Below are 23,972 nucleotides of genomic sequence, written 5' to 3' on the forward strand. Positions count from 1 at the left end.
CTTGCATCAATCAAAATGGAGTTGGAGGATGAGATGCAAGCATTATTATTACTCAGTTCCTTACCAGATAGCTGGGAGACGTTGGTGGTTTCTCTCAGTAATTCTGCACCCGAAGGGAAGCTGACCATGGGAATGGTCACAGACGCCTTATTCAACGAGGAGGCAAGGAAGAAAGAGATGGAAGGAGAGCAGTCCCATGCCCTTGTCACAGAAAGTAGAGGCAGAGATAGAGAAAGGGGCAGAGGTAGAGGAAGAAGTAAAAGCAGAGGGCGTTCACAGTTCAGACAGGACAACACGAGGAGGTGTTTTTACTGTGATCAAGAGGATCACGTAATAAGAGATTGCCCAGAGAAAAAGGCGGACAGACAAGCCAAAGAGAAGGCTAAGGGACACGGAGGTCCCTCAACTACAGCAGTTGCAGTGCATTCCTCTGACGATGAAGAGGTGTTGCTTACAATCTCGTCAGAGTTGGAGACACCCGGCTGGATTTTGGATTCAGGGTGTACGTTCCACATATGTGCGGATAAGAAGCTTTTCTCCACTTATCGAAGAGTCAGCGGTAGCACTATCCGGATGGCCAACAACACAGTGAATAGAGTTGTCGGCATAGGGACAGTGCGATTCCTTACTAAGGATGGAAGAAAAGTAATTTTATCTGAGGTCCGACATGTGCCAGGAGTACGGAGGAATCTAATCTCCCTAAGTATGCTAGATCTAAAAGGAAATTGTTTCTCATCTAGTGGCGGGGTTCTTCATGTACGCAAAGGTGATAGAGAAATGTTGCAAGGCAAATTGTGCAACAAACTGTATAGACTGGAAGGAGAAGCTTTGACAAAGATGAGTGTTGTCAAATGCCAGTCAAAGGGTACAAAGAGAGAACATACGCAACCAAAGCGTATGATTGAGCAAGGCTTTCATCAGGAATGGCGAAAACGGTGCACGGGAACGCAAGGAGGCAGTTCAAAGGTGCACAGATCTGAGCCAGTGAAGCCTATCTTGAAGAAAGTTCAGAGCAAAGAAACCAAATCTGTAGAGACTATGCCAGTAAAGAAGAGAGTTTCTTTTGCTTCCGTGTTAGAGACATTTTGCAACCTCTCAAAAGATGCATGGAAGGGAGGGATGCAATCTCAAGTCGCAAAGTGAGCTTTGCAATGCACTCCAATAAGGGGGTGCGAGCACTATGCACGGAGTTGCATAGTGATACCTTGTACAGACCGATGGAAGTTGTCTTGGCAGAAGGGCTAACTGTCAAACATCAGTACGGACGTACAAGTGAGACAGAACCGAACATCAGGGATTGCAGCACAGACAACGGGCGTATGAGAACGCTGGGAAGTTGTTCTGAAGTGCAGAAAGCAAAGGCTGGTTGTTCAGAAATAAGCTCCGAGCAAGGAAAATTGAAGATGTTGATGTGTCAAACTCTGAAGTTTTCTAGTTGCTCCCGTGTTTCATCATGCAAGAAGCTGCACGGTAATGCAAGGGTATCCCGAGCAGGGGGTGCAGGGCATCCAATCAGGGGGTGCTTGATACCTTGGCAGCAGGTTTTGTTGTGGATCACCTCACATGGGCTGAGGGGGTGATTGTTGAAGGTCACCCCATGTGAAAGGGGTGATCCTCATGTCAACAAAGGAAGACAACCAACCAAGTCAAGCTTGGTGGCCACCAACCATAGCAAAGGTCAAGAATGGAGGCTACCCAAGTCAAGAATGAAGGCTCTCCCACCTACTCCTTTGTGTATAAATAGAGACGGGAGGGAGAGGATGAGATACAGATCAGAAATTAGAGAGTGAGAGCTGTGAGTTGAGTGAGTTTCATCTCCTCCTCTGTATTTTGTATTTTGCTCCATTTTAGTGAAAACTTCTCATTTCTGTCCGTGGATGTAGGCATTGGGCCGAACCACGTAAATATTGTGTTCCCTGTGTGTGTGAGATATATTTCTGGGTGTGTTTGATCCTAACAAATACTTGGGCCGCGCTGAACTTGGTAACACACAAAGTCTCTTAATTGATAGTGCAACCCAACTGGGCTAATGCCCACCCCTATTTCTGACTGGGCTTCTCATCATATACAGCATGTAAGAATTTTAATTAGAGTAATGATATAAATAAATAAAAATATACATAAATTATATAGATTGATGTAGCTACATTGGATTTGCCATTTGGGCATTGATTTAGACCCCTTTAAAACACCCACCCCCACAACCCCCTCACACACATGGAGGTTGGGGATTGGGTGAGAAGAAAAAAAAATGAAAAAAAAAAGGAAAAGTTGACCAATCAAAACTAAAAAGGGTCAAGGGGGTGACCCCCAAAGGGGGTCTCAACCTTTATTCTTGTCATTTTAAAACAAAATAGTGATGAATACCACTATCACATTATTATGGTAAAAAATTATGAATAAAATGTCTATAAAAATACTACTTTCCTTTTAATTAATACATCAAGAATAGTTTACATACAAACAAAAGAAAATAAAGACATACTCCAACATTTAAACTCAATACCTCTGGGAACAAAGGTATAATACCATTGATTTTCAATTATTCCCCAAATAAAAATGAAATTGATAAAAAAAATAATAAAAAAAAGTGTAATTTAACAATTTATTTCCCAACCGAATGTTTATAGGTTTTTAAAAAATAAAATAAAATAAAATAAAATAACCTAGCATTTGTTGCTGAAGTTATTCATCCACCTTGTTTATGTTTTTAATGTGGGAACAACATTTTCTTAGTTTGACTGTTTTAAATTGTAGATATGCTCCGAGGCTTGTTTCTTCCTGTTGTGGTCATTATTGCAATTACATTGTGTCCTTAGATTAATAATAATAAAGAGAGAGAATCAAGCAAAGACTGAAAGATTTTGGATGACAGAGCTCTCAAGTCTGCAAGATATTCTTATGCCGACATAAAGAACATTACCAAGAAAAATAGAGCAAGGTGCCTATGGAACAATGTACAGGGGAAATCTATCCAATGATGTTCATGTCGCAGTCAAAATCCTCAACAATGTCAAGCGAAATGGGGATGAGTTCACCAATGAAGTGGGAACAATAGGTACAATCCACTACATCAATGTTGTACGTTCGGTCGGATATTATGCGGATGGATTTAAAAGAGCTCTTGTTTACGAATTCTTACCAAACCATTCCCTAGAAAAGTTCATATCATCTAAACAAAAAGAATTCACTAGGTTGGGAGAAGCTGCAAGATATTGCTCTTGGCATGGCTAAAGGAATTGACTATCTTCACCGAAAGGTTGCAATCAATGAATACTTCACTTCAACATTAAACCTCACAACATCTTGTTGGACCAGAATTTTAATCCAAAGATCTCTGATTTTGGCCTAACAAAGTTGTGTTCAAAGGAACAAAGTGTTGTATCCATGACTGCTGCAACGGGGCCACAGTCAGCTATATTGCACCCAAAGTGCTCTCTTGAAATTTCAGAAAGGTGTCACGCAAATCAGATGTCTACAGTTTTAGAATGCTACTGCTAGAAATGGTTGGAGTGAGGAACAATAAGGTAACACAAAACACAAGTGCAGTGTACTTCCCTGAATGGGTTTACAACCGTTTGGATCATGGAGAAGATCTAGAAATCTAGATTGACGAAGATAGAGATGCACTGATTGTTTAAAAAAAAAAAAAAAAAAAAAAAAAAAAAACTATTATCAGACTGTCGTGTGTACATTGGTATCCTGCAGACCAACCATTGATGAAAGTTGTGGTGCAAATGTTGGTAGGAGATGCACGTAGTCTGACCATGCCTTACAATCCATTTGACTCTACAAATCCAATGACGACAAGGGGAAAAATGAGTGGAAGACCATTAAACAGCGAGTTAGAAGTTATTTTTGAATCTGATTTGTTGTCTTTTTGATGCCAGAAGCTGCATAACATCAATGGTCGTTCTGTAGTGAATATTTGCTTTGTTTTGGTAGGTCTACAATAGATATGGAGAACTTTGAATTATTTATAAAAGATGGGTGTAATGTACAATTAATATAAGAAATAAATAAAACTCCAATGTCATGTGTGGAGCTTTGTTTTCTTATAGTTTGTTGAATGCTAATTAATTCAGAAATGCTCTCATGGCCTCTCAATAGCATTAAAAACAACAGCCAGCAATATATGGTTCATCACTTGGCTACTTAAAAATTAGGTATGTGTTCTTTTTTTAATTTTTATGGGAATTAGGCATGTGTCCTTAGGTAGTTAAACATTCCAAATTGTGCTATATCCAAACTTCGTTTAATTTTTTTTCATTGAAATTTTATTTTGAAGGATAGAATATTGGAATCGCAACTATGAACTTACGTCCTTTTACAAGTTGGGGCTTCTTATTTTTGGTTGCCACCATTTGGGGGGAAGTAAAAACCTAAAGTGTTCCCATATTTTTTTCTTTCAATGAGTGGCAAAACTTTCTTGAACAAACGACAGGAATGCTTCATGATCTAAACCCCACAAGTAATAATCTATCCCCAGCAGGCCACACAAGAAAACAAAACGAATTCAGTTAATAGACAAGCTACCCATAAGCCTTATGGCCTTGTTTCATTTTGGGAGATATAAAAGGCTAGATTGGAAATTAAATACTGTGGACTCCATATATTTTGTATTTGTAATTTTTTTTAAAAGAGGATATAAAATATACAATTGGATTGTATATTTTCCAAAATGGGTGGATATGCAATACCCACTCCCCCTATTATATCATATCCCATCAGATGGGATAAAAACTAAAAATACAATTTTACCCTTTTACAATGGAAAATCTGATTGTGTATATATGAACTTTACCATGAGAAATTTAATTGTGTATGACCGAAAAAATTATATTTATGAATTTTATTTTTAAATTTTTACAGCTGAATTTTTTATATAAACAATATATATTTATATAAACAAAAACGTTATTTCCGTTTTGAGATTCAAAGTTTTAATTTAATTTTTTTAATTTTAAATATAAAAAATATATTTATAATTATACTAATTTAAAAGGTTTTGAATTTTCAAAGTTCTAATTGAAAAAATATTTACCAATTTAAGAATTAAATAAATAAGTGGGCCAAATAAACTATGATATGTATTTTATTTTATTTTTTAAAATTTGCCAATTAAACTATAATATGTATTTTTTATTTGTAAGAATTTATAATACACAATTAAATTTAGAAAAATAATTTTAAAAATGTTAAAACTTAATTGATTCTAAATTATTTTTCTTAAATATTTTAAACAAATTTATATTATTATTTAATTTTTTTTATTATGTTATTGCTTAATTGATTATTTTTATTTAATATATATTGGTAAATGATTGGATGTAATGGACATACATATATATTGTCTGTTGATAGGAATAGGGACAAAATAGACATTAATATATGTTACTTGCTTATATCCCATAATTCTTTTTGCCAAACAAACATAGATAAAAAAAAAAATATCCAGTACTATATCCTGAACTCAACAACCATGAGCATGTGACATATTATCCAATCCATATATCATATTCATTGCGTATAAGGTATATTATATCCTTCATTTTACATTTTGACAATCAAACAAGGCCTATATTCCTATACTTAGGCATACACATTCGAAATGAGACCCATCAAGTTAAGTAATCCAATGCCACTCAAAAGCACACCTGGAACCGTTCAATCAAAGTCACTTGATTTGTTTGGCAGAGTATGTTGATTGAAAACTAGTGAGAGCTAAAACACAGAATTTGATATACGAGCTATATTACATGGATTCGGATATGAGCGTCGGGTGCTGGTATGTATCTAGATGTCGAAGTCACCAAACCATAAATTTAAGGACACACAGACTCAGCAAAAAAAATTGTTATATTTTTATATTTTTAATCAAGTATATGAGATAAAATAGTACTATATGTAACTTATAGTGTCAAAAAGACATTTAAAAAAAATATAAGGAGTATATATATTAATAGTGTTATATGCAATTATATAAGAAGTATCCATTAAAAAATATCTGACCCTTGTCCGAGTGTCGAATGTCCAACATGGGTATTTGATTTATTTTGAACAGTCCGTGTAACATAGTATACGAGAGTGTCAACATTGCCCCTGAATAAATATTGTTTGGTGCAATGTACTTAACGTGCACTTACATCTATTGTTAAGGAATCCATACAAGCGCCTGATAGAATGGGCAATTGTGCAGGGTCTATGTCATTTCCATGATTCTCAGTCGGCATCGCCTGTGAATATATAAAAGGTTTGGGAGGCATCTGAAGGAATTCAATACTTCCTTGGAGGATCTCTACGACTTTGTTCATGGCAGGCCGGTTGCTAGGCTTCATTTGTATGCACCATAAAGCTACTACCATCATCTTCTTTACCATCCCCCTCTCCTCCTCCGTCGTCTCTTCCATTTCTATATGCTTTCCATCTGATAATTGGTCATAAACCCAGGAAGGGAAAAAAATTTGGCTTGAATTAGCTGATGCATTCCAATTCCGTCTCTTGCCTGCTATTTCCATCAACAACATTCCGAAACTATAAATATCAGCTTTATATGAAACACCTCCAATATTTTTGTAAAACAACTCTGGGGCCATGTAACCCATGGTTCCTCTTGCTGTAGTGAGAGGTACAATACTATCATCTGTTGGATACAATTTCGCAAGCCCAAAGTCAGAAACTTTTGGAGTGAAATTCTCATCAAGGAGAATGTTGTGAGGCTTTATATCAAAGTGTAGGATCTGCATATCACAACCTCGATGCAAATAATCAATCCCACGTGCCACTCCAAGAGAGATTTCATACATTTGCTTACAACTTAAGGAAGATTTTTCTTTCCCATAAAAGATGTACTTCTCGAGAGACCCATTAGGCATGAAGTCATAAACAAGAGCACGCTTAGATCTCTCGGCACAAAATCCAATTAGCTGAACCACATTGACATGATGAATCCTTCCTATGGTGGCAACTTCATTGATGAATTCTTGCCCATCAGCTTTAGGCTTACTCAACATCTTAACTGCCACAAGAGTGCCACTTCGAAGCTTTCCTTTATATACAGAACCATAGCCTCCTTCCCCTAACTTGTCCCTAAAACCTTCAGTCATTTTCTTGATATCTGAGTATGAGTACCTAATAGGCAAGAGATTATTTTGACTTCGTAGGAAACCTTCAATGCTATCAAACATTGATAAATGCCTTCTCCTAAACTTATAGATTAAAAATCCAAACACACATGGCCCACATAAAATCCTTGTTGCTAGGATGAATATTGCTCCTGTGTAGGTAGACAAAGAAGAAGTAATAAGATAATGTTCTTTTATCCTTCCATTATTGCAAGAAATTATGTTCAAGTTTTCTTTGATACTGCTGCATTTCATTTTATACTATCTTCTTTTGTATTAAGGGACATTTCCTTTGTATTACAAGATAACGTTTCCAGTGTTCACTAAATAGAACAAATACTAAATCTAACATGTCATAACTACGAATACTAAATATAGCAAGTCGTACCTAAGACAATCAGCCAGGGCAAGAATGAAGCTGCAAGAAAAATGAACAAGAAATTCAGAAATGTGACTAAGGCAGTTAAAAAGAAGAAAAAAAATAAAAAGGTGATAACAAGAGCAAGTAAACATAGCAAAGCATTCAATAAGTTATATCAATCATTCTATCAAGTGATTGAAGGCATCTTTAGATAGCAATGACAAATGCAACTATTTTCCAATCACTTTGAACATCTTATGTCGGAACCACTAGCATGACAATGAGACAAATATAAGAAGTTTTTGTTTTGTCAAACAAATATTTGAATAGAATTTTTGACAAAACATGGGCGAATCACATTCAATGGCAAAGAAAACACATTCCAGGAGGGAGTTATGCCAATATTTAGAGAGTAGAACTTGGCCAGATATGAATTTAAGACCCTTCGTAAAATGTTTTCTCTACCACTTATGGACCTATTTGTACATCTTTTCTAAGTTAAAAGTTGATCCAAAAAACAGAAAATAAAACCATCCATTCTCTTTCTTCCAGGTAATCAGCTTTTTTCGTTTATTTAAATTATTTATACCTCATAAGCTATGAGTAAAAGTGCTAGCACATAAATTTCAACCAAATTTATAATAAATTTCAAATTGAATGGGATGATAAGACTCTAAAATTTAAATACTTTACAAGTAAATGACATGTGGAGTCTACCAAGAAGACGACATGTTCAATCAAATGACCACACATACAGAGCCTACGGTAAAAAAGCTATGGGATACCACATCTAAAAATGACCAGTGTGATCAATGAAATATACGATGATGTCTAGTAACTTCAATATTTGTAACGACCCCAACATGCATATCATTATTGCATTTATATTATTATGTGAAATTTGAGTGTTTAAATGTGTGCGCTATGAGCTTAATTTGTTTATATCTGTCTGAGTTATGGAATATCTATTAGAATACTTGTTTCGAATTAGAAATTGAAGGCCTAAATGAATTCAAAAACCAAAATCGACAAGTTGAATAGGATAATTTGAATATTTAGAGCCTTTTTGGAAGTTTAATTCAAATTTAATTAAAATTAAAATTAATTAGGCAAAATCAATTAGAATTAAGTGGGATTAATTAGTCTTAAGCTTACTTAATCAACATAAGCTAATCTTTGATATATATATATATATATATATATGTTATAAGAGAATAGAATTTAGTTCATTATAATCAATACAGTGCTCAAATTTTAGAGTGAGAAGAAGAGAGCTAGTTCTAGAGTGAGTGAGGAGGAATTGTGAAGAGAATTGTAGGAGAGCTCAAGATTTGTGTTAGAATTCTTCAAATTCAAGCTCTAGGTATGTATTTAACCTCTAATTCTTGTACTTAACTCAACTAAGAAGTGTATTCATGATAAGAATTAAGATTATAAAAGGAATTTGAAGGAATTAGCTTAAAGATAATGAAAACTGGCTTAGAATGGTCATGCATGCATATTTCCACCGTGTTTTACTATTATGAGCATGAGTTTTGATATTCTTGTTGAGTTTGGGAGTTGAATTTTACATGCATCAAAGAATTACAAGTTTTAAATGTTTAATTTCATGTTTTGAAAGTTTCGGAAAGAGTTTGAAAACAATTCCATACATGCAACAAGTATTTGAGTTCAAATTTGTTAAATTCATGGAGTTTTGAATCTATAGTTTCAAATTGGTTCTATAACCATGTTTTTCAGAGTGTTTTCTTGTGTTTGGACCAGCCATGCAAACCTATGACTTATAGACTTATGTTTTGAAACTCGAAATTCTATTTTGAAAACCCAGAATTCGACCTCATTGCTCGAGCGATGAAGTTACCACTCGAGCACACTTTGTGATTATCCAGTAGTTTTGCAGAATTTTGCAGACCGCTCGAGCAACCAAGAGTCTGCTCGAGTGAACTCAGTTTTCATTACACTTGGCTCAAGTGACCATCGAGCCTAGATTTCAGGCATCCAGAACTTTTGCAGGCTGACCACACTGCTCGGGCCTGTTTTCAGCACCTTTTTTAATACACTTTCATTTGCATATTTTCACTTCCATGTCCTTTTAAGCATTCATAGGCTTTGTTTACGTTTCATTAAAGAAGGAACAAGCTAGAAACCCATTTACGAAATTGAATTAAGATAGAATGCTTGTTTGAATATTGTGCTTCAATGTGTATTTGTTATGTGTTTTGTGTTGGTTGGTCACCCAAAGCCTAATGTTTGTTCAAGTCCATTGTGAGTAATATCTCTATAAAGATATGTTCAAATGTATTTGACTTGTTCAAGAATGAAATTTTGAGATCTTATTTTGTTTATCTATGAATGAATGTCCTTTTGGAAAATGTATTCATGGCATCCTTTAGTGAGGCCCTTGCTTGAGAGACACAATACAAAAAAATAAAATTCCTAACTATCTTCTTATACAACAATCAAATTATCAGAGCTATTAATTGAAATATATTGTTGACATCATTAAAAATTATTATTTGACTTAATGGTTGTTTAAGGGATTATTTGTTGTGCAATTAGAAATTTTAAGATGCATGATGTAATTTCTAAAACTATAGGGGCAATTAATATTTTAAGCTGTATTTATAATGTATCCTAAATTTTTATGTATCTCATAGTAAGTATATGTGGGTGTTTGGGAAGTGGGTTTTTATATAGGTTTTTTTAGATGTAGGATATTATTGGATAAAATTTTTTTAGTGTTTGAGGAGATAGTTGGATTTTTTTATGATTGTATGTGATGTTTGTGAGAGAAAAAGTGAAATGATAATGGGGTTGGATGTGATATTTTGTTTGGATGTGTTTTTTTTTTATTCTGTAAAAAGTTTGTCTTTTTGTGTAAAAAATCAAAAAAAAACCCAGCACACAAACTTCCCAAACACCACCATATGTATCTTTAAAGAAAAAATTGCAAATCGGCAATACAGTAAGAAAATAATTACATTATAGATGAAAACCGTTTTTTTTAGTAACTTTGGCACACATAAAGGACTTGCATCATGCGAACAAAATCGTTTGGCACACAAAATCGTTTAAGTTTTCACACAAAATTGTTTAAGTTTTCACAAACATACATAAATTAATCCATAAAAAATTGAGAAATCACGATTTATATATATTTGTGAGAATTTATGCGATTTTGTGAGATAACTTATGTATATTTGTGAGAACGTCACTTCATTCAAGTATACATATATTGCATGCCAAAATTAATAGGACATCACTACTTTCCACGTCCTTCTTGGCGTTCAGATTATTTGAAAATATATATATATATATATATATTAGACAACAGAAAATAAAGATAGAACTATAAATAAATAACAAAGCCCCCTTCCACCCCCCCTAAGAATGGGGACGAGGTGGGGCGGGGCGGGGGCAGGGATCACCCTCCCCGTCCCCGATCCCCGAAGGCACAAAAGTCCCCGTCCCCGTCCCCGATCCCCGGCGGGGAACCAATCACCCTCCCCGGCCCCGCCCCCTAATGGGGATCGGGGATCCCCAACCCCGAAAAATCCCCGTACAAAAACAGCGTCCACAACAAACAACAACCACCCCAACAAATCAACAACCACAACATTACAACAGATGAACCAAAAAAAAAAAAATGATGAGCCAAAAACAACAAATGAACAAACAACAACCCAACACAACAACAGATGTATATATATAACTTAAAAAAAAAAAAAATTATTCATCAACAAGAGAGAGAGAGAGAGAGAGAGAGAGAGAGAGAGAGAGCTTCTGCAGCTTCAGCTTCAAAAAAATTTGTTCATCAACGAGAGAGAGAGATTGGTAGCTTCAGATCGAACCACGATCCAAATCGGTAGCTTCAGATCGAACCACGGTCTGTCCAAATCGAACCAACCACAATCCTGGTCCTGTGTACGGATGAAAGATGGTGAAGAAGAAGAAATGATCGAACCACAATCTAAGTGAAAAAAAGTTTCAGATCGAACCACGATCCCGTGAGTGAGGGAGAGAGAGACGATGGCGATGTGATCCGTGGAGGAGGAGGATCCCGTGAGTGAAGGAGAGAGAGACGATGGCGATGTGATCCGTGGAGGAGAAGGAGGAGGAGGGAGGAGGGGAGTGGTGGGAGTATTAGTGGAGGAGGAGGTGGAGGTGAGAGATGGTGAAGAAGGAAGAGAGACCAGAGACGGTGGAGAGGAAGAGAGATGTGAGGAATGGAGAGAGAGAGTAGATCTACATCAATGAATGAGAGAAAGAGTAGATGGAGATGAGAATAAAAAAAGTATATATACCTAAATGAATAAAAGATAGGGATGACTCATCAGGGATATATAATATATATAATATATATATCATTCGGGGGAACAAACGGGGCGGGGCTCGGGGCCGGGGGCGGGGCGGGCCGGGACTGAAATATGTATCCCCGTCCCCGGCCCGAATATCATCGAGGATTTTTTTTTTTATCACCATCCCCGGCCCGTCGGGGATATTTTTCGGGGAATAACAGTTATATTCGGGATCGGGGGGTCGGGTCCCCATCGGGTCGGTTTCAGATTGCCATCCCTAACACCCCCCCCCAAAAAAAAAAAAACAACGTAGATATATAAATAAATAAAAAAAAATACTGGAGGCATCAAAGAAATTCTAACATAGGGAAAAAAATATATTAAAACATGAATAATTAAAATTTTAAAATCATAAATCATGGATACTTATTATTTTTAAAATAATTAGTTGCATGGACTAACCTATATATATATTTTTTAATCTACTTTATACATTTAAAATTTATCATTATTAGTATAAGTTTTTTAGCTCCAAAGTAACATGTTTCGGTTTATAGATTTTTTTTTTTTATGGACTCCAAAACAATGGATTAACCTATATATATATATCCATTTTATAAATTTAAAATTTATAATTTGTAGTATGAGATTTTTAGCTCCAAAATAATATGTTTTGGTTTATAGATTTACTTTTTTATTGATCTCAAACATCAATAAGAGTAATTCTAACAATTTTGATAATATTGATTAGAACAATACAAGTTTCTATAAATATTGTATCACATTGCAAATATAGTAACATAATTTAAGGAACAAACCTTAATGATATTAATTTAAGGAACAAATTAAGAATTTAAACTAAAGAGAAAAACAATAATTTTTAACCAATCATTATCGTTTGGAAACTTGGCTATTTTAGTTGGCTTTTTGACTTTTTGGTTATTTTAGCATGACTAAAAAAGTTATATTTAGAATGATAGTCGGCTTTTTTGTATAGTTGATTTGACGATTGTGAGAGAAAAAGTGCAATGATTATTGTTTGAATGTGACATTTTGTCTTATTGGTTATTTTAGCATATTTTATCTTTATTGGCTATTTTAACCTAAACCACCTTTCTAAAAAAAAAAAAAAAAACCTAAACCTAACTTCCCAAACAAGGAGACAATGATATTTGAGATTCTTGATAATTTAAAATTTTAAAAATTTGAGAAAAAAGGGTTGGGAGTTTCAATCTCAAAGGCCTAACAATGTTTTTGCTTAGGGCCAGGCTTCTCTCCAGTCCAAGATTGGACTGGAGCGTGCTGTTGGGCTCGTGGAAGCCCACCACGGGTCTTGTTTTGATAATCCGAACCGTTCAATGTGTAGAACTCGTTGAGTACTTTAACTCTATAAAAAATCACGTTGATTAGATATTGATAACTACTTGATCGAATCAGATTCCTGTCAATGGTAAATATAATTTTCAAAATAAATTGATACAAAAATCTAATCCAATCAAGTAGCTGTCGATATCCAATCAACGTGATTTTTTACAAGGATAAAGTACTCGACGAGTTCTACACATTGAACGGTTTGGATTATCGCAATAGGACCTATGATGGGACCCACAAGCCTAACAGTACCGTCATGTCCACTTTATGGACTAGAGGCAAGCCTGACCCTTTTGCTTATATAGTAGTATAAATTTTTTGTTATTAAAATGTTTAGAATTGTAGAATCGAACCATACTTGTTATATAGATTTAACCATTCGATTACTGTTTCAATTTTCAAAGAATCCTAGGGACCGATTCGATGATTTACTTTAAAACTGGACCAATCTGATTCATGAACACCCCTATCACAAATAAGTTGTACCAAACAATAGTCTTGCAAACAATTGAGAGGATTAAAAATCAAAGAAAGAATACTCACTTGAGATGAAGCTCCACAACTTGCCTGCAATTTTTGGCAAAAAAATTATGTTAGTCAACCAAAATTTGCAAAAACTAGTGAGAATTAAAGATGTCAAGCAGACCACATCCTTATTTAATTTTCACAACATTATCTTTTCAATCATTAAAATGAAATAACGTGCACTATCAGCCTTCTTGCTCTATCCTGATGGCATCTCCATCAATTTGCATTAAAAGAATTTATAGCTACTAATTCAGATAACTACTAAAATAGTCAAGCTGACATTTGTAAATTAGCACTTATTGTTCAACAAGTGAAAAGGTAAAAGAATTTATAGCTACTAATTCAGATAACTACTAAAATAGTCAAGCTGACATTTGTAAATTAGCACTTATTGTTCAACAAGTGAAAAAGTTCAATATTGCATTGTGATAGGGTCAACCCTCAGTTTTTAAAGCTACAAGCGAAGCTTTAATATGGGGCTTTTTATACATTCACATAAAAAAATAAAAAAATAAATAAAGTTGGCTTCCATACACTACAAGAAACTGCACTTTTAGCAACCACTTTCCGCGATCAATATAAAGTTAGCAGGTAAAAGTTAACTTTTGACGACCAAATATTAATTAGTCGCGAATAATTATTATTTTTGACGACCAAATATGAGTTGGTCGCAGAAAGTCATATTTTGGCGACTAAAAAATGAGTTGGTCGCAGAAAGTGGTATGGTTTTGGCGACTAACTACAAATTTGGTCGCGGAAGGTCATATTTTGGCAACCAAAAAATAAGTTGGTCGTGGAAGATTAAAAATAAGTTGGTTGTGGAATTGGCAACCAAAAGTTTGGTCGCCAAATATTTATTTTTAGCGACAAAAAATATTTTAGTCGCCGTATATTAAGTTTCGGCTACTAAAATTATTTAGTCGCCGAATGAAAAATAAAAAATTATTTTTTATCTTTGGCGACCAAAATTTTGGTCACCAAAAACTTATTTTCAGCAACCAAATAAAAAATATTTTTATTGTTTAAAAATAAAATAAAATCTGTATTTGTGCTTTTCAACTAGGCAAAGACTAATCCAATCAAATGATTTAGGATTGAAATCATTCAGGCAGTTGGATTATTGGAAACATGAAAAAAAATTCGCACCAAAACATAAATTTTGAAATTGAAATTTCAAACTTAAAAGTCTTCATAAACAGAGTGCGAGACTCCACTTCCTCTATCAATCCCAAAACAAAAGACTTCTTCCAAAGAATTGGCAAAACTAAGCTACTAATCTATGGCTATCTCAGGCAAAATCACCACCACCACCAATCCATCTCCAACTCTCCATCCTCCTTACTTACAGGTCCTCTCTTTCTCTCTCTCTCTCTCTCTCCCTACTTTTAGTTCTTGTGGATCTACAGTTAAAACATTTTTTAAATTTTTGTTGTTGTTGTTTGATGCAGATGATAAGCGAAGCAATATCGTCATTGAAGGATCGCACAGGTTCAAGCCAGCCAGCGATCGCGAAATTCATGGAAGAAAAGTACAGCTCTCTACTTCCCCCAAATTTCAAGAAAATGTTGTCGATTCAATTGAAGAAGTTTGTGAAATCGGAGAAACTTGTCAAAATCAAAAACTCGTATGAGGTGTCTGCATCCGAGAACGTGAAATTGGTTGCTACTGCTGCTGCTGCTTCTATCAAAGAATTCGAGAAACCAGACAAAGCAATTGTGAAGAACAGAGAGAAGACGAAGAGGCTAAGCCAAGTCAAAACTCCAGAGGCTCTGAAGAAGAAGAAGAAAGTTTTGACCCCTGCGAAGAGGAACTCATCCAAGTCGGTCAAGGTTAGGGCTTGATAACGATGATGTTTAATGGTGATTTCAAGTAATACATATGTAGTAGGAATATGGAATGTAATAATAGTAATCCGACTGTTAGATCTACGTTTCTTCTAATTTGCTTGTAAGTCTAACTTTCTGCATATATATTGTGTTTAATCTGAGCTCAAAAGTACCTCAAATATATATATATATATATTTCATGAAATTTTCTATTCAGGCATACAAAAAATTAGTCGACTGGAATACCATGGAATACCATGTTTATTGGATATGCTGACTGGATATGTTTATTGGAATACGTTTTATATGTTTGTTGGAATATGTTTATTGAAAAATTAGTCGACTGGATATGTTTATTGGAATACCATGTTTATATTTCATGACATGTTTATTGGATAGAATGGAATACCATGGAATACCCTTTCTTCCTTTTCTGCTTAATATTGGATTGAAGTTTTATAAACAAAAACTGATTGTTCTCAAAAACAAAAAACAAAAAAAAAAAAAAAAAAAGAGATTTGGCGACTAAAAAATTAGTCGGCAAATTCTACACTTTTGCGACTAAAATAATTGGTCGTTAATTTCTTATTTTTTGGCGACTAAATTGTTAGTCGGCGATTCCTCGACATTTGGTGACTCATCTGTTTGGTCGTGAAATGTGACAATTGGCGACTAAGATATATGGTCGGCAAAATATCACTTTTCGCGACCAAAATGTTTTAGCGACAAAATGGATTAGTCGCAGTAATGATATATTTAGCGACCAACAATTTAGTCGGCAAATCCAACTTTTCCCGACCAACCAAAATTTTGGTCGCGAATTACTTTTGCCGACCCTCAATTGGCGACCAAAGTAGCGACCAAAAAAATTGGTCGCGGATGATTTTTGCCGACTAAAAATGGGCTTTTAGCGACTAATTTTTTGGTCGACAAAAGTGTTAATTCTTGTAGCGATATATAACTACTAAAATTGTTAGTAAAATTCAATTTATAATAAGAAGAAGAAAGAAAAGGAAAAAAAGGGGGGGGGGGGGGTATACCAAAAAACCTAAAACTATAATACCAGATAAAACCGAACAAATTGTAGCGAAATATCACTTACACATTACTCTCCTCGTATTTTTACTTACAAAATTACTATCTAAATTTGCATAATCTAGGATGCGATTATATTTTTATTTGAGACGTAATAAGTAAAATAGCAAAATAAAAAAATTAGACCTAGTATAAGACTTTGAACAAAACTTTATCAATTTCTTTTTTTTTTTTTATTTATAATTTTTCGCTGTTTGGCTCAAAAAAAAAAATTAGAAAATACTCTCAAATAATTTACATGAAAAAAGACTTTGAACAAAAACTTTATTAAGTCAAAATTTTCTTAAATTGTATCCTCAAAAAAGGTCCAAAATTTCAAAAATCAACTCAATGAACAAAATAACAGTAAGCATCCATTGATGCATTTTATCAAACAGTTGACAGACAAGGAAAATGGGAGTAAAGCTCACACCTTCCACATGAACTGCAATGAGAGAAACTATGCATCACAAACAAAAGCAACAAGCTATACCAATTTCCAACATCAAAAACTTTATCTATGTCCAAACCCTCTTGTCGTATAAAATTTCAAAAAACCAGTAGTGGTTTTCTTGGACACTCACCACAATAGTGTGCTCCTAAAGAAATGCCAGTGAAATTTATGTACATTCATTTCAAATCAAAAATCAAAAGACTTGTACCATCTAAAAAAAAATCAAAAGACTTATTAAAAATTTGTCATCAACACATCATTCCAATGTATAAAATTCCTGTTTGCAAATCAATTTCCGGTGTAAAATATTTCTTGGTAATTTTTTTTTACATTTTGTACATCCTAAACATTAAGTATAAAATATATTTTTCATCAAAACAAAAGGGATCAGAAAATTTTACTCACTTAGAAAGGAAGGCTGAAAAGAGCAGACACTGGAGCAAGCGGCAACGACATTCACGGCATCGCCGAAGCAAGATGCCCGTTTTTTGCAACCTTTACAGGTTTTGAACTCCCACGAAACCTCAAACCCATAATCCAACGCCTTGTTAACATCCGAGAGTGAAAAACTCGATGCAATTTCAGTTCCAATCAGCAATGGTGAGGAAGAAACAGCAATGGTCTGGACAGTGCAGGAATCGGCAACATACCAAACACTCACTTGTCCAGCCACAACGTAAGAAAAGCCTTTCAGTGACGAGGAATCGATTCCATTGTCGCAATAAGAAGTTGTGTTAATGTAATAAGGAGATTTCACTGGATTTTCACAATTCAAGAACACTAGTAAGGATATACCAGTCGAAGTATAGGGATCTCCGGAAGTCAAGTTGGAAGGGGTTAAAGAATGATTAGGGAAAGAGGAACAAACGTTGGTGTTGTTGTTGTTGTTGGTTTGTATGCCGATATCGATGAGGCGGATTGTGGAGTTGTCGTAGTTGATGGAATGAACGTAGTATTTTGCGGAGGATAAGGATAGGATTGTGCGATTGTTGTCGCAGGACAGAGTGAAGTTGTTGTTAACTCCTCCGCAGATTTGTGTGTCGGATTGCAATTGGAAGGGGAAGGTGATGTTATGGATGTCTCCGCATGAACTGCCGATGAGCTGCTGGTTTTGATTTCTGCCATGGCAAGTTGAGAAGAACAGGAGGAGAAGTACAACAACAAGGGCTCTGTAATACATAGAAGCCTTCTCTTCTGCACCAATTTTCTCCTCTGTAAGATATGTTGAATTAAATGATGTATCCCTTGGGAATACGTTGTCCCCGTCAGCTGTAAATAAGCTAGACTCTTTTTGTTAGATCAACTTGATTATGAACACTATTATAAGTGGTCATGATATTATTATATTATTATAATTTTGTAGTCATCAATTGTGTTGTTTTGATTGAAAGTCTCATAAGTCAGAAGCTCAGAGCTTGATAGTCAAAAACAATGAGCTTCAAATTAATTATCACATTCTAAAGTTTGAAAAAGAAAATCTGCTCTTAATTGAAGGATGTAGTAATTAAAATAGAATGTTATAATTAGTATTTCATCAATTATTTTAGATATTTTATTTTTTTAAATTCCCACTTATAAGTTGTAAAATACTTTCAAAAATCTCTCTTTACAAATAATACTAAAATTATTTTTGTAAAAATATTTCACTCATTCAAATACATACCCTCATACCCCTCACATCTCAAAAATCTTCTTCTGCATGTGGCGGTCATTTTAGTGGGTATAAAACAGCCGCCAAGGTTTTGCAAAGTGAGTTTTATTGGCCAACTATTTTTAAAGATGCCCATCAATTGTGTACAATTTGTTTGCGTTGTCAGCAAATAGGTTCAATGTCTCATCGTGATATGATGCTAATGTTCCCTATTTTAGTGGTAGAGATTTTTGATGTATGAGGTATTGATTTCATGGCCTATTCCCGTCATTTTACCACTCGAATGGTGTGATTAAAGGCGATGTTCACATATAGGTGAACTGTTTCAGCACAACAACTCAATCCATATACTTAGTCACGGAAGTGACAAACAAAAAATACTCACGACACGAAATATCAATACAAAAACTTCTCTACACAAACATAACTCGAGTTAGATCCATATTTAAATTTTCATAACTCACAAATATAATAGAACGAATAAAAATATAACTAAATAGATTTGTATCCAACAATCTTAACTAAACAGCTTTGCATTGGAGTTGAGAAGAAACATAAATGTGAGGGTCCTATTAAAGTAAAGTCAAATAATTTTGGTCAAAGATAGGATGATGGGTATGAAGCCTCATCAGTCAACCCTCAATTAGTCAAAAACAGTAAGCTTCGAATTAATTATCATATTCTAGATTTTAGAAAATAAAAATTAAAAATATATTTTAATTGAAGGATGTAATAATTAAAATATATATATATATATATATATAAAATAGAGATACTCTATTATATTATTTAATAGTAAGTATAACAATCTTTTTCTTAAATTAAAATAATTATAAATTTATATTTATATTTTATAATTATTAGATATATAATGAAATAAATTTGTAGACATAGTCCTACCCAAAAAAAAATTAATAATAATACTTGTTATACACATAGAATAAAGAGGATCAAAAGTCAATTAAAAACTACTAGTTGATGATGTATCTGTTCTGTATGGATATTTTGCCATCACGTTCACATGGGATGCCAATAGATAGGTAGGGACCAACCAACCCACTGTGTATTGATGAGTTGAATAGGCTGATGGCTGAGAGGAAGGAATAAAGGACAATGGCCAAACCACCAAACATTGAAACATCTATATACAGAGAGAGAGAGAGAGAGAGAGAGAGATGAAACTCCAAAGATAGTAACCAAGGGAGCATGGTGATCTTCCTGATTCTCTTCTTGGTCCTGAAACTCTCAGCAGGACAAGATGAGTGCACCCCAACAACATGCTCAGACCACGGTCCAACCATCCGATTCCCATTCCGTCTAAACAACCGCCAGCCTCAACACTGTGGCTATCCCGGCTTCGATCTTTCTTGCTCCCAAAACAACGACACGGTCCTTGACCTCCCATTTTCTGTCAAAGTTTTCATCAACCACATAAATTACACATCTCAATCCATTCACATCGCAGACCCAGATGGTTGTTTTCCTAGCCAGCTTCGACACCTCAACTTGTCTTCCTCTCCATTCCAATTCTCCAATTTCGTCAATGATTTCAGCTTATTCAGTTGCCCTGCAAAAGGGCAACAATTCCAATACAAGACCTGCATTCCCGGGGAACCGGGTCGTGAAGTTATTGCTGTTTACAATGATTTTTTCATCTTCAATCTTGGACTTATCTACTACTACCCCTTATTATCTTGCAGAAAGTTGTATAATATTTCGTCTGTTCCTTCTGAGGTATTTGATCGAACATCCGATCTGCAATTGAAATGGTCGAAACAGATATGTGGCAACTGTGAAGCAGAAGGCAAGTATTGTAGATTGAAGATCAGTAACAGCACGGGACATGAAAATTTTGAATGCTTTGGCTTCCTCAAACCACCAAAGGAAGGTAGGTACCTTTTTCTTTGGTTTCCCTAGTTTAATTTCGTATTCAATTAGGCCTTCCAGTATCTTCTTTTGCATTCATTTCAGTAGGTTTGGACCTATATTTTAGAATTTTTTGTTTGTTTTGGTGGTTTGATTTGGTTTTCGAGGTGAAGAACTTACAGGAGAAACAAAGCTAATGTTTTTAATGTAAGCAATGAGTTTATTAAAAGGTTACTTAGGTTGGTTTTATATTTGTTGACAGCGTTACTTATGCAGAACTTGTTAAAATCGGAATCTTAAATTAGATTATTGAAAATGTTTATGGGATCGGATCGTAAAATCAGATTGAGAGTCATAAGATTCTATCAAAAAAGACAAATTACGTAATAATTTAATTTCAATAAATATTTCTTTAAAAAGTATATAGAAAATAAACATATATTCTACTTAAAAAAAAGTGAAGATATTGTGAAAAATATAATACTCCATATAAATGTAAATATAATATTATATAATAGAAAACTCAATAGTAAAAGTTTTGCATTTCTCCAAAAGGGAAGGTGAAGAAGAAGAATTCTATAACAAAATACTGTGCAATCTACAATAATGCATAACAAATTAAGAAAAAGTATTATTGTTCCAAAAAAAAAAATTATTTAACTAAATTGGATATGAAAATAAATTAAAAACTCAAAAAAGCGGTTTAACTAAATGATAAGATTTGTCGTTAGCATCCTTAGTGGAGTAGGTTCGAGTCACGAAAATAGTCTCTCCTGAAATTGGGGGTAAAGTTGCATTCATGTTGCCCTCCTTATGCCTCACTAAAGCTAAATTTATCTTTCCCACTAATTAGTTTTCTTAAATTATTACAATATTTAAATGTTTATTTCTTACATTATTTTTCTTAGTCTATTTGATTCAATACTACTTAATTTTTTGAATTCATTTTGACCACATAAATTGGTATTTAGACAAAATATAAAAATTACAATAAAATAGGCCATATAATACAAAACAAGTTTACAAATTGGATCGGATAAGGTCAAATTTGGCTTAGGATTCCACAATCCTGTAAGATTCAATTACTAGGATCAAAAGATCCTACCTGTAAAGGATTTTTTACACAATCCAGATCGATTCATAAAATCGTAGGATCGTAAGATCCATACTGGGATTCTTTGGGCAGAAAATAATTTTTTTGAAAATATTTTTTGTATTTTTTGACATTCGATATAATAGAAAATGAAAACTCAAGAGAAAATATTTTTCATGGTTAGTGCAAAGTAAGTTTATTTGGATAGAAAATATTTTTTATTTTTAAAAAGCAAAAACATTTTCCGAACTAAACTCTTACCAACATCACCACACTACTACCATCACTCTCACATCTACCACCACACCATTGCCACGGCCACCATCACCACGCCACTACCTCCACCACCACCAACACCACCACATATAGAAAAATGTTTTCTCCATAAAATATTTTCTGTAGAAAATATATCCGTCCAAACAAACAGAGCACTAAGGTAGTTTTGTATCTCTCTATTATTAAATTTTGAAGCTTGTATTTTTTCTGATCAAAATGAAATAAAATAAAATATTATGACCCTCTACAGTTGGGTTGACAAAAGAAATTGTTAAGAGATCTTAAAATATCAAGTGAAAAGATAATATGATATATTGTGGGAATTCCAAATGCTTGAGAAGCTAACAAGTCTTCTCTATATTTTACAGGTGAATTGAAAAGGCGACTAGTGATTGCAGGTAAAACTCTCCACCTGCCTTTCCATATTTGCAGTGAAGATGGAATTTTCCTTCCTAATTTGGTTGTTATAAATTGCAGGTGCGGTTGTAGGCTCTTTTCTTCTTCTTGTAGTTGTCATTGCATTGTATTGTGTCCACAGAGCAAAGAAAATAAAGAGAGAGGACCAATTAAAGATTGACAGCTTTTTGGAGGATTACAGGGCTCTCAAGCCATCAAGATATTCTTATGCAGACATCAAAAAAATTACAAATCAATTCATAGACAAAGTAGGTCAAGGAGGTTATGGAACAGTGTACAAGGGACAGCTTTCCAATGATGTTTATGTTGCAGTGAAAATCCTCAACAGTTCAAAGGGAAAGGGGGAAGATTTCATCAACGAAGTGGGAATAATAGGTAGAATCCACCACATCAATGTGGTTCGCCTGGTTGGATATTGTGCTGATGGGTTTAGAAGAGCTCTTATTTATGAATTCTTACCAAATGATTCACTGCAAAAGTTCATGTCATCCGATCACGAGAAAGGTTTACTTGGTTGGAAGAAGTTGCAAGATATTGCTATAGGCATAGCCAAAGGAATTGAATATCTTCACCAAGGGTGTGATCAACGAATCCTTCACTTCGATATTAAACCCCATAATGTCTTGTTGGACCACAACTTAAATCCGAAGATCTCAGATTTTGGTCAAGCAAAGTTGTGCTCAAAGGAACAAAGTATTGTATCCATGACTACTGCTAGGGGAACCATTGGCTATATCGCACCTGAAGTATTCTCCAGGAACTTTGGGAATGTGTCATACAAATCAGATATCTATAGCTTTGGGATGTTGTTGCTTGAAATGGTAGGAGAGAAAAAGGATTTTAATGTGACAGTGCAGAACACCAACCAAGTGTACTTTCCTGAATGGATTTACAATCGTTTGCATCGTGGGGAGGAGCTGGGAATCCAGCTGAGGGATGATGCGGATGCCAAGATTGCAAAGAAGTTAGCGATTGTGGGACTTTGGTGCATTCAGTGGTACCCGATAGATCGACCCTCCATGAATGTTGTGGTTAAAATGCTAGAAGGTGATGAGGACACTCTGATCATGCCCGCCAATCCATTTTCTTCCACAAATCCAACAGCAACTAGTGCAGCTGTGGATGTAAGGCCTGTAAATAGTGAGTTAGAAATTATTGTTGAATCTGAAATTAGTATTGAATCTGAATAACAAAGCTAAACTATGTCAGTTTTATTATAGTTTCATCGGAGTAGAAATCTCTCCATTGTCATCGATCAATGACTGGTCCTTTTTTATGCATAAATATAGTATTTGATTAACACATTTGGAAGGTTATGGCATAGTCAGTTAACAAAGAGCTAGTTCATTTAATCTGGTTTTTATCATAGCTAGGAAGCACTTCATATCATTATGCAGCAACTACATGAATTAATTAAGATTGTTCAAGGTCAATTTTTTTAGGGTGACTTGGCTCTCAGCTTGCAACCATAAGATTCTACTTTTCTATATTAACAATTACTGCTAGATTGGCCACTTAACAATTCCTTTTCCTTCTTTCTTTTCTTGCTTCATTTCAACATCAAATGCTCAACATCAAATGCAATAATCTCCAACAAGTCATTTTAAATCATTACAATTTTCTTAAAACGCAA

The 23,972-nt window shown here is 34.5% G+C and overlaps 3 protein-coding genes across 3 annotated transcripts; 2 read left to right on the forward strand and 1 right to left on the reverse strand.

Annotated features, from left to right (window-relative positions):
* Positions 1-6,023: 6,023 nt before the first annotated feature.
* On the reverse strand, positions 6,024-18,336 carry LOC114263313 (LEAF RUST 10 DISEASE-RESISTANCE LOCUS RECEPTOR-LIKE PROTEIN KINASE-like 2.1). The gene is made up of 4 exons (XM_028203818.2): positions 17,442-18,336; positions 13,698-13,721; positions 7,513-7,542; positions 6,024-7,276 (listed from the first exon to the last, which is right to left on the reverse strand). The coding sequence occupies exons 1-4, from the start codon at positions 18,214-18,216 to the stop codon at positions 6,132-6,134; spliced, it is 1,974 nt and encodes a 657-aa protein (XP_028059619.2). The 5' UTR covers positions 18,217-18,336; the 3' UTR covers positions 6,024-6,131.
* Positions 14,912-15,523, forward strand: LOC145790819 (histone H1-II-like). Its single transcript, XM_082869636.1, has 2 exons — positions 14,912-15,030; positions 15,131-15,523. The coding sequence occupies exons 1-2, from the start codon at positions 14,962-14,964 to the stop codon at positions 15,521-15,523; spliced, it is 462 nt and encodes a 153-aa protein (XP_082725762.1). The 5' UTR covers positions 14,912-14,961.
* Positions 18,337-19,748: 1,412 nt separating the features above from the next.
* Positions 19,749-23,643, forward strand: LOC145797289 (rust resistance kinase Lr10-like). Its single transcript, XM_082884046.1, has 3 exons — positions 19,749-20,575; positions 22,291-22,320; positions 22,400-23,643. The coding sequence occupies exons 1-3, from the start codon at positions 19,894-19,896 to the stop codon at positions 23,527-23,529; spliced, it is 1,842 nt and encodes a 613-aa protein (XP_082740172.1). The 5' UTR covers positions 19,749-19,893; the 3' UTR covers positions 23,530-23,643.
* The last annotated feature ends 329 nt before the right edge of the window (positions 23,644-23,972 follow it).

This window comes from Camellia sinensis, chromosome 1 (genome assembly GCF_055761805.1).
Source record: "Camellia sinensis isolate YWXY chromosome 1, ASM5576180v1, whole genome shotgun sequence".
Taxonomy (NCBI): domain Eukaryota; kingdom Viridiplantae; phylum Streptophyta; class Magnoliopsida; order Ericales; family Theaceae; genus Camellia; species Camellia sinensis.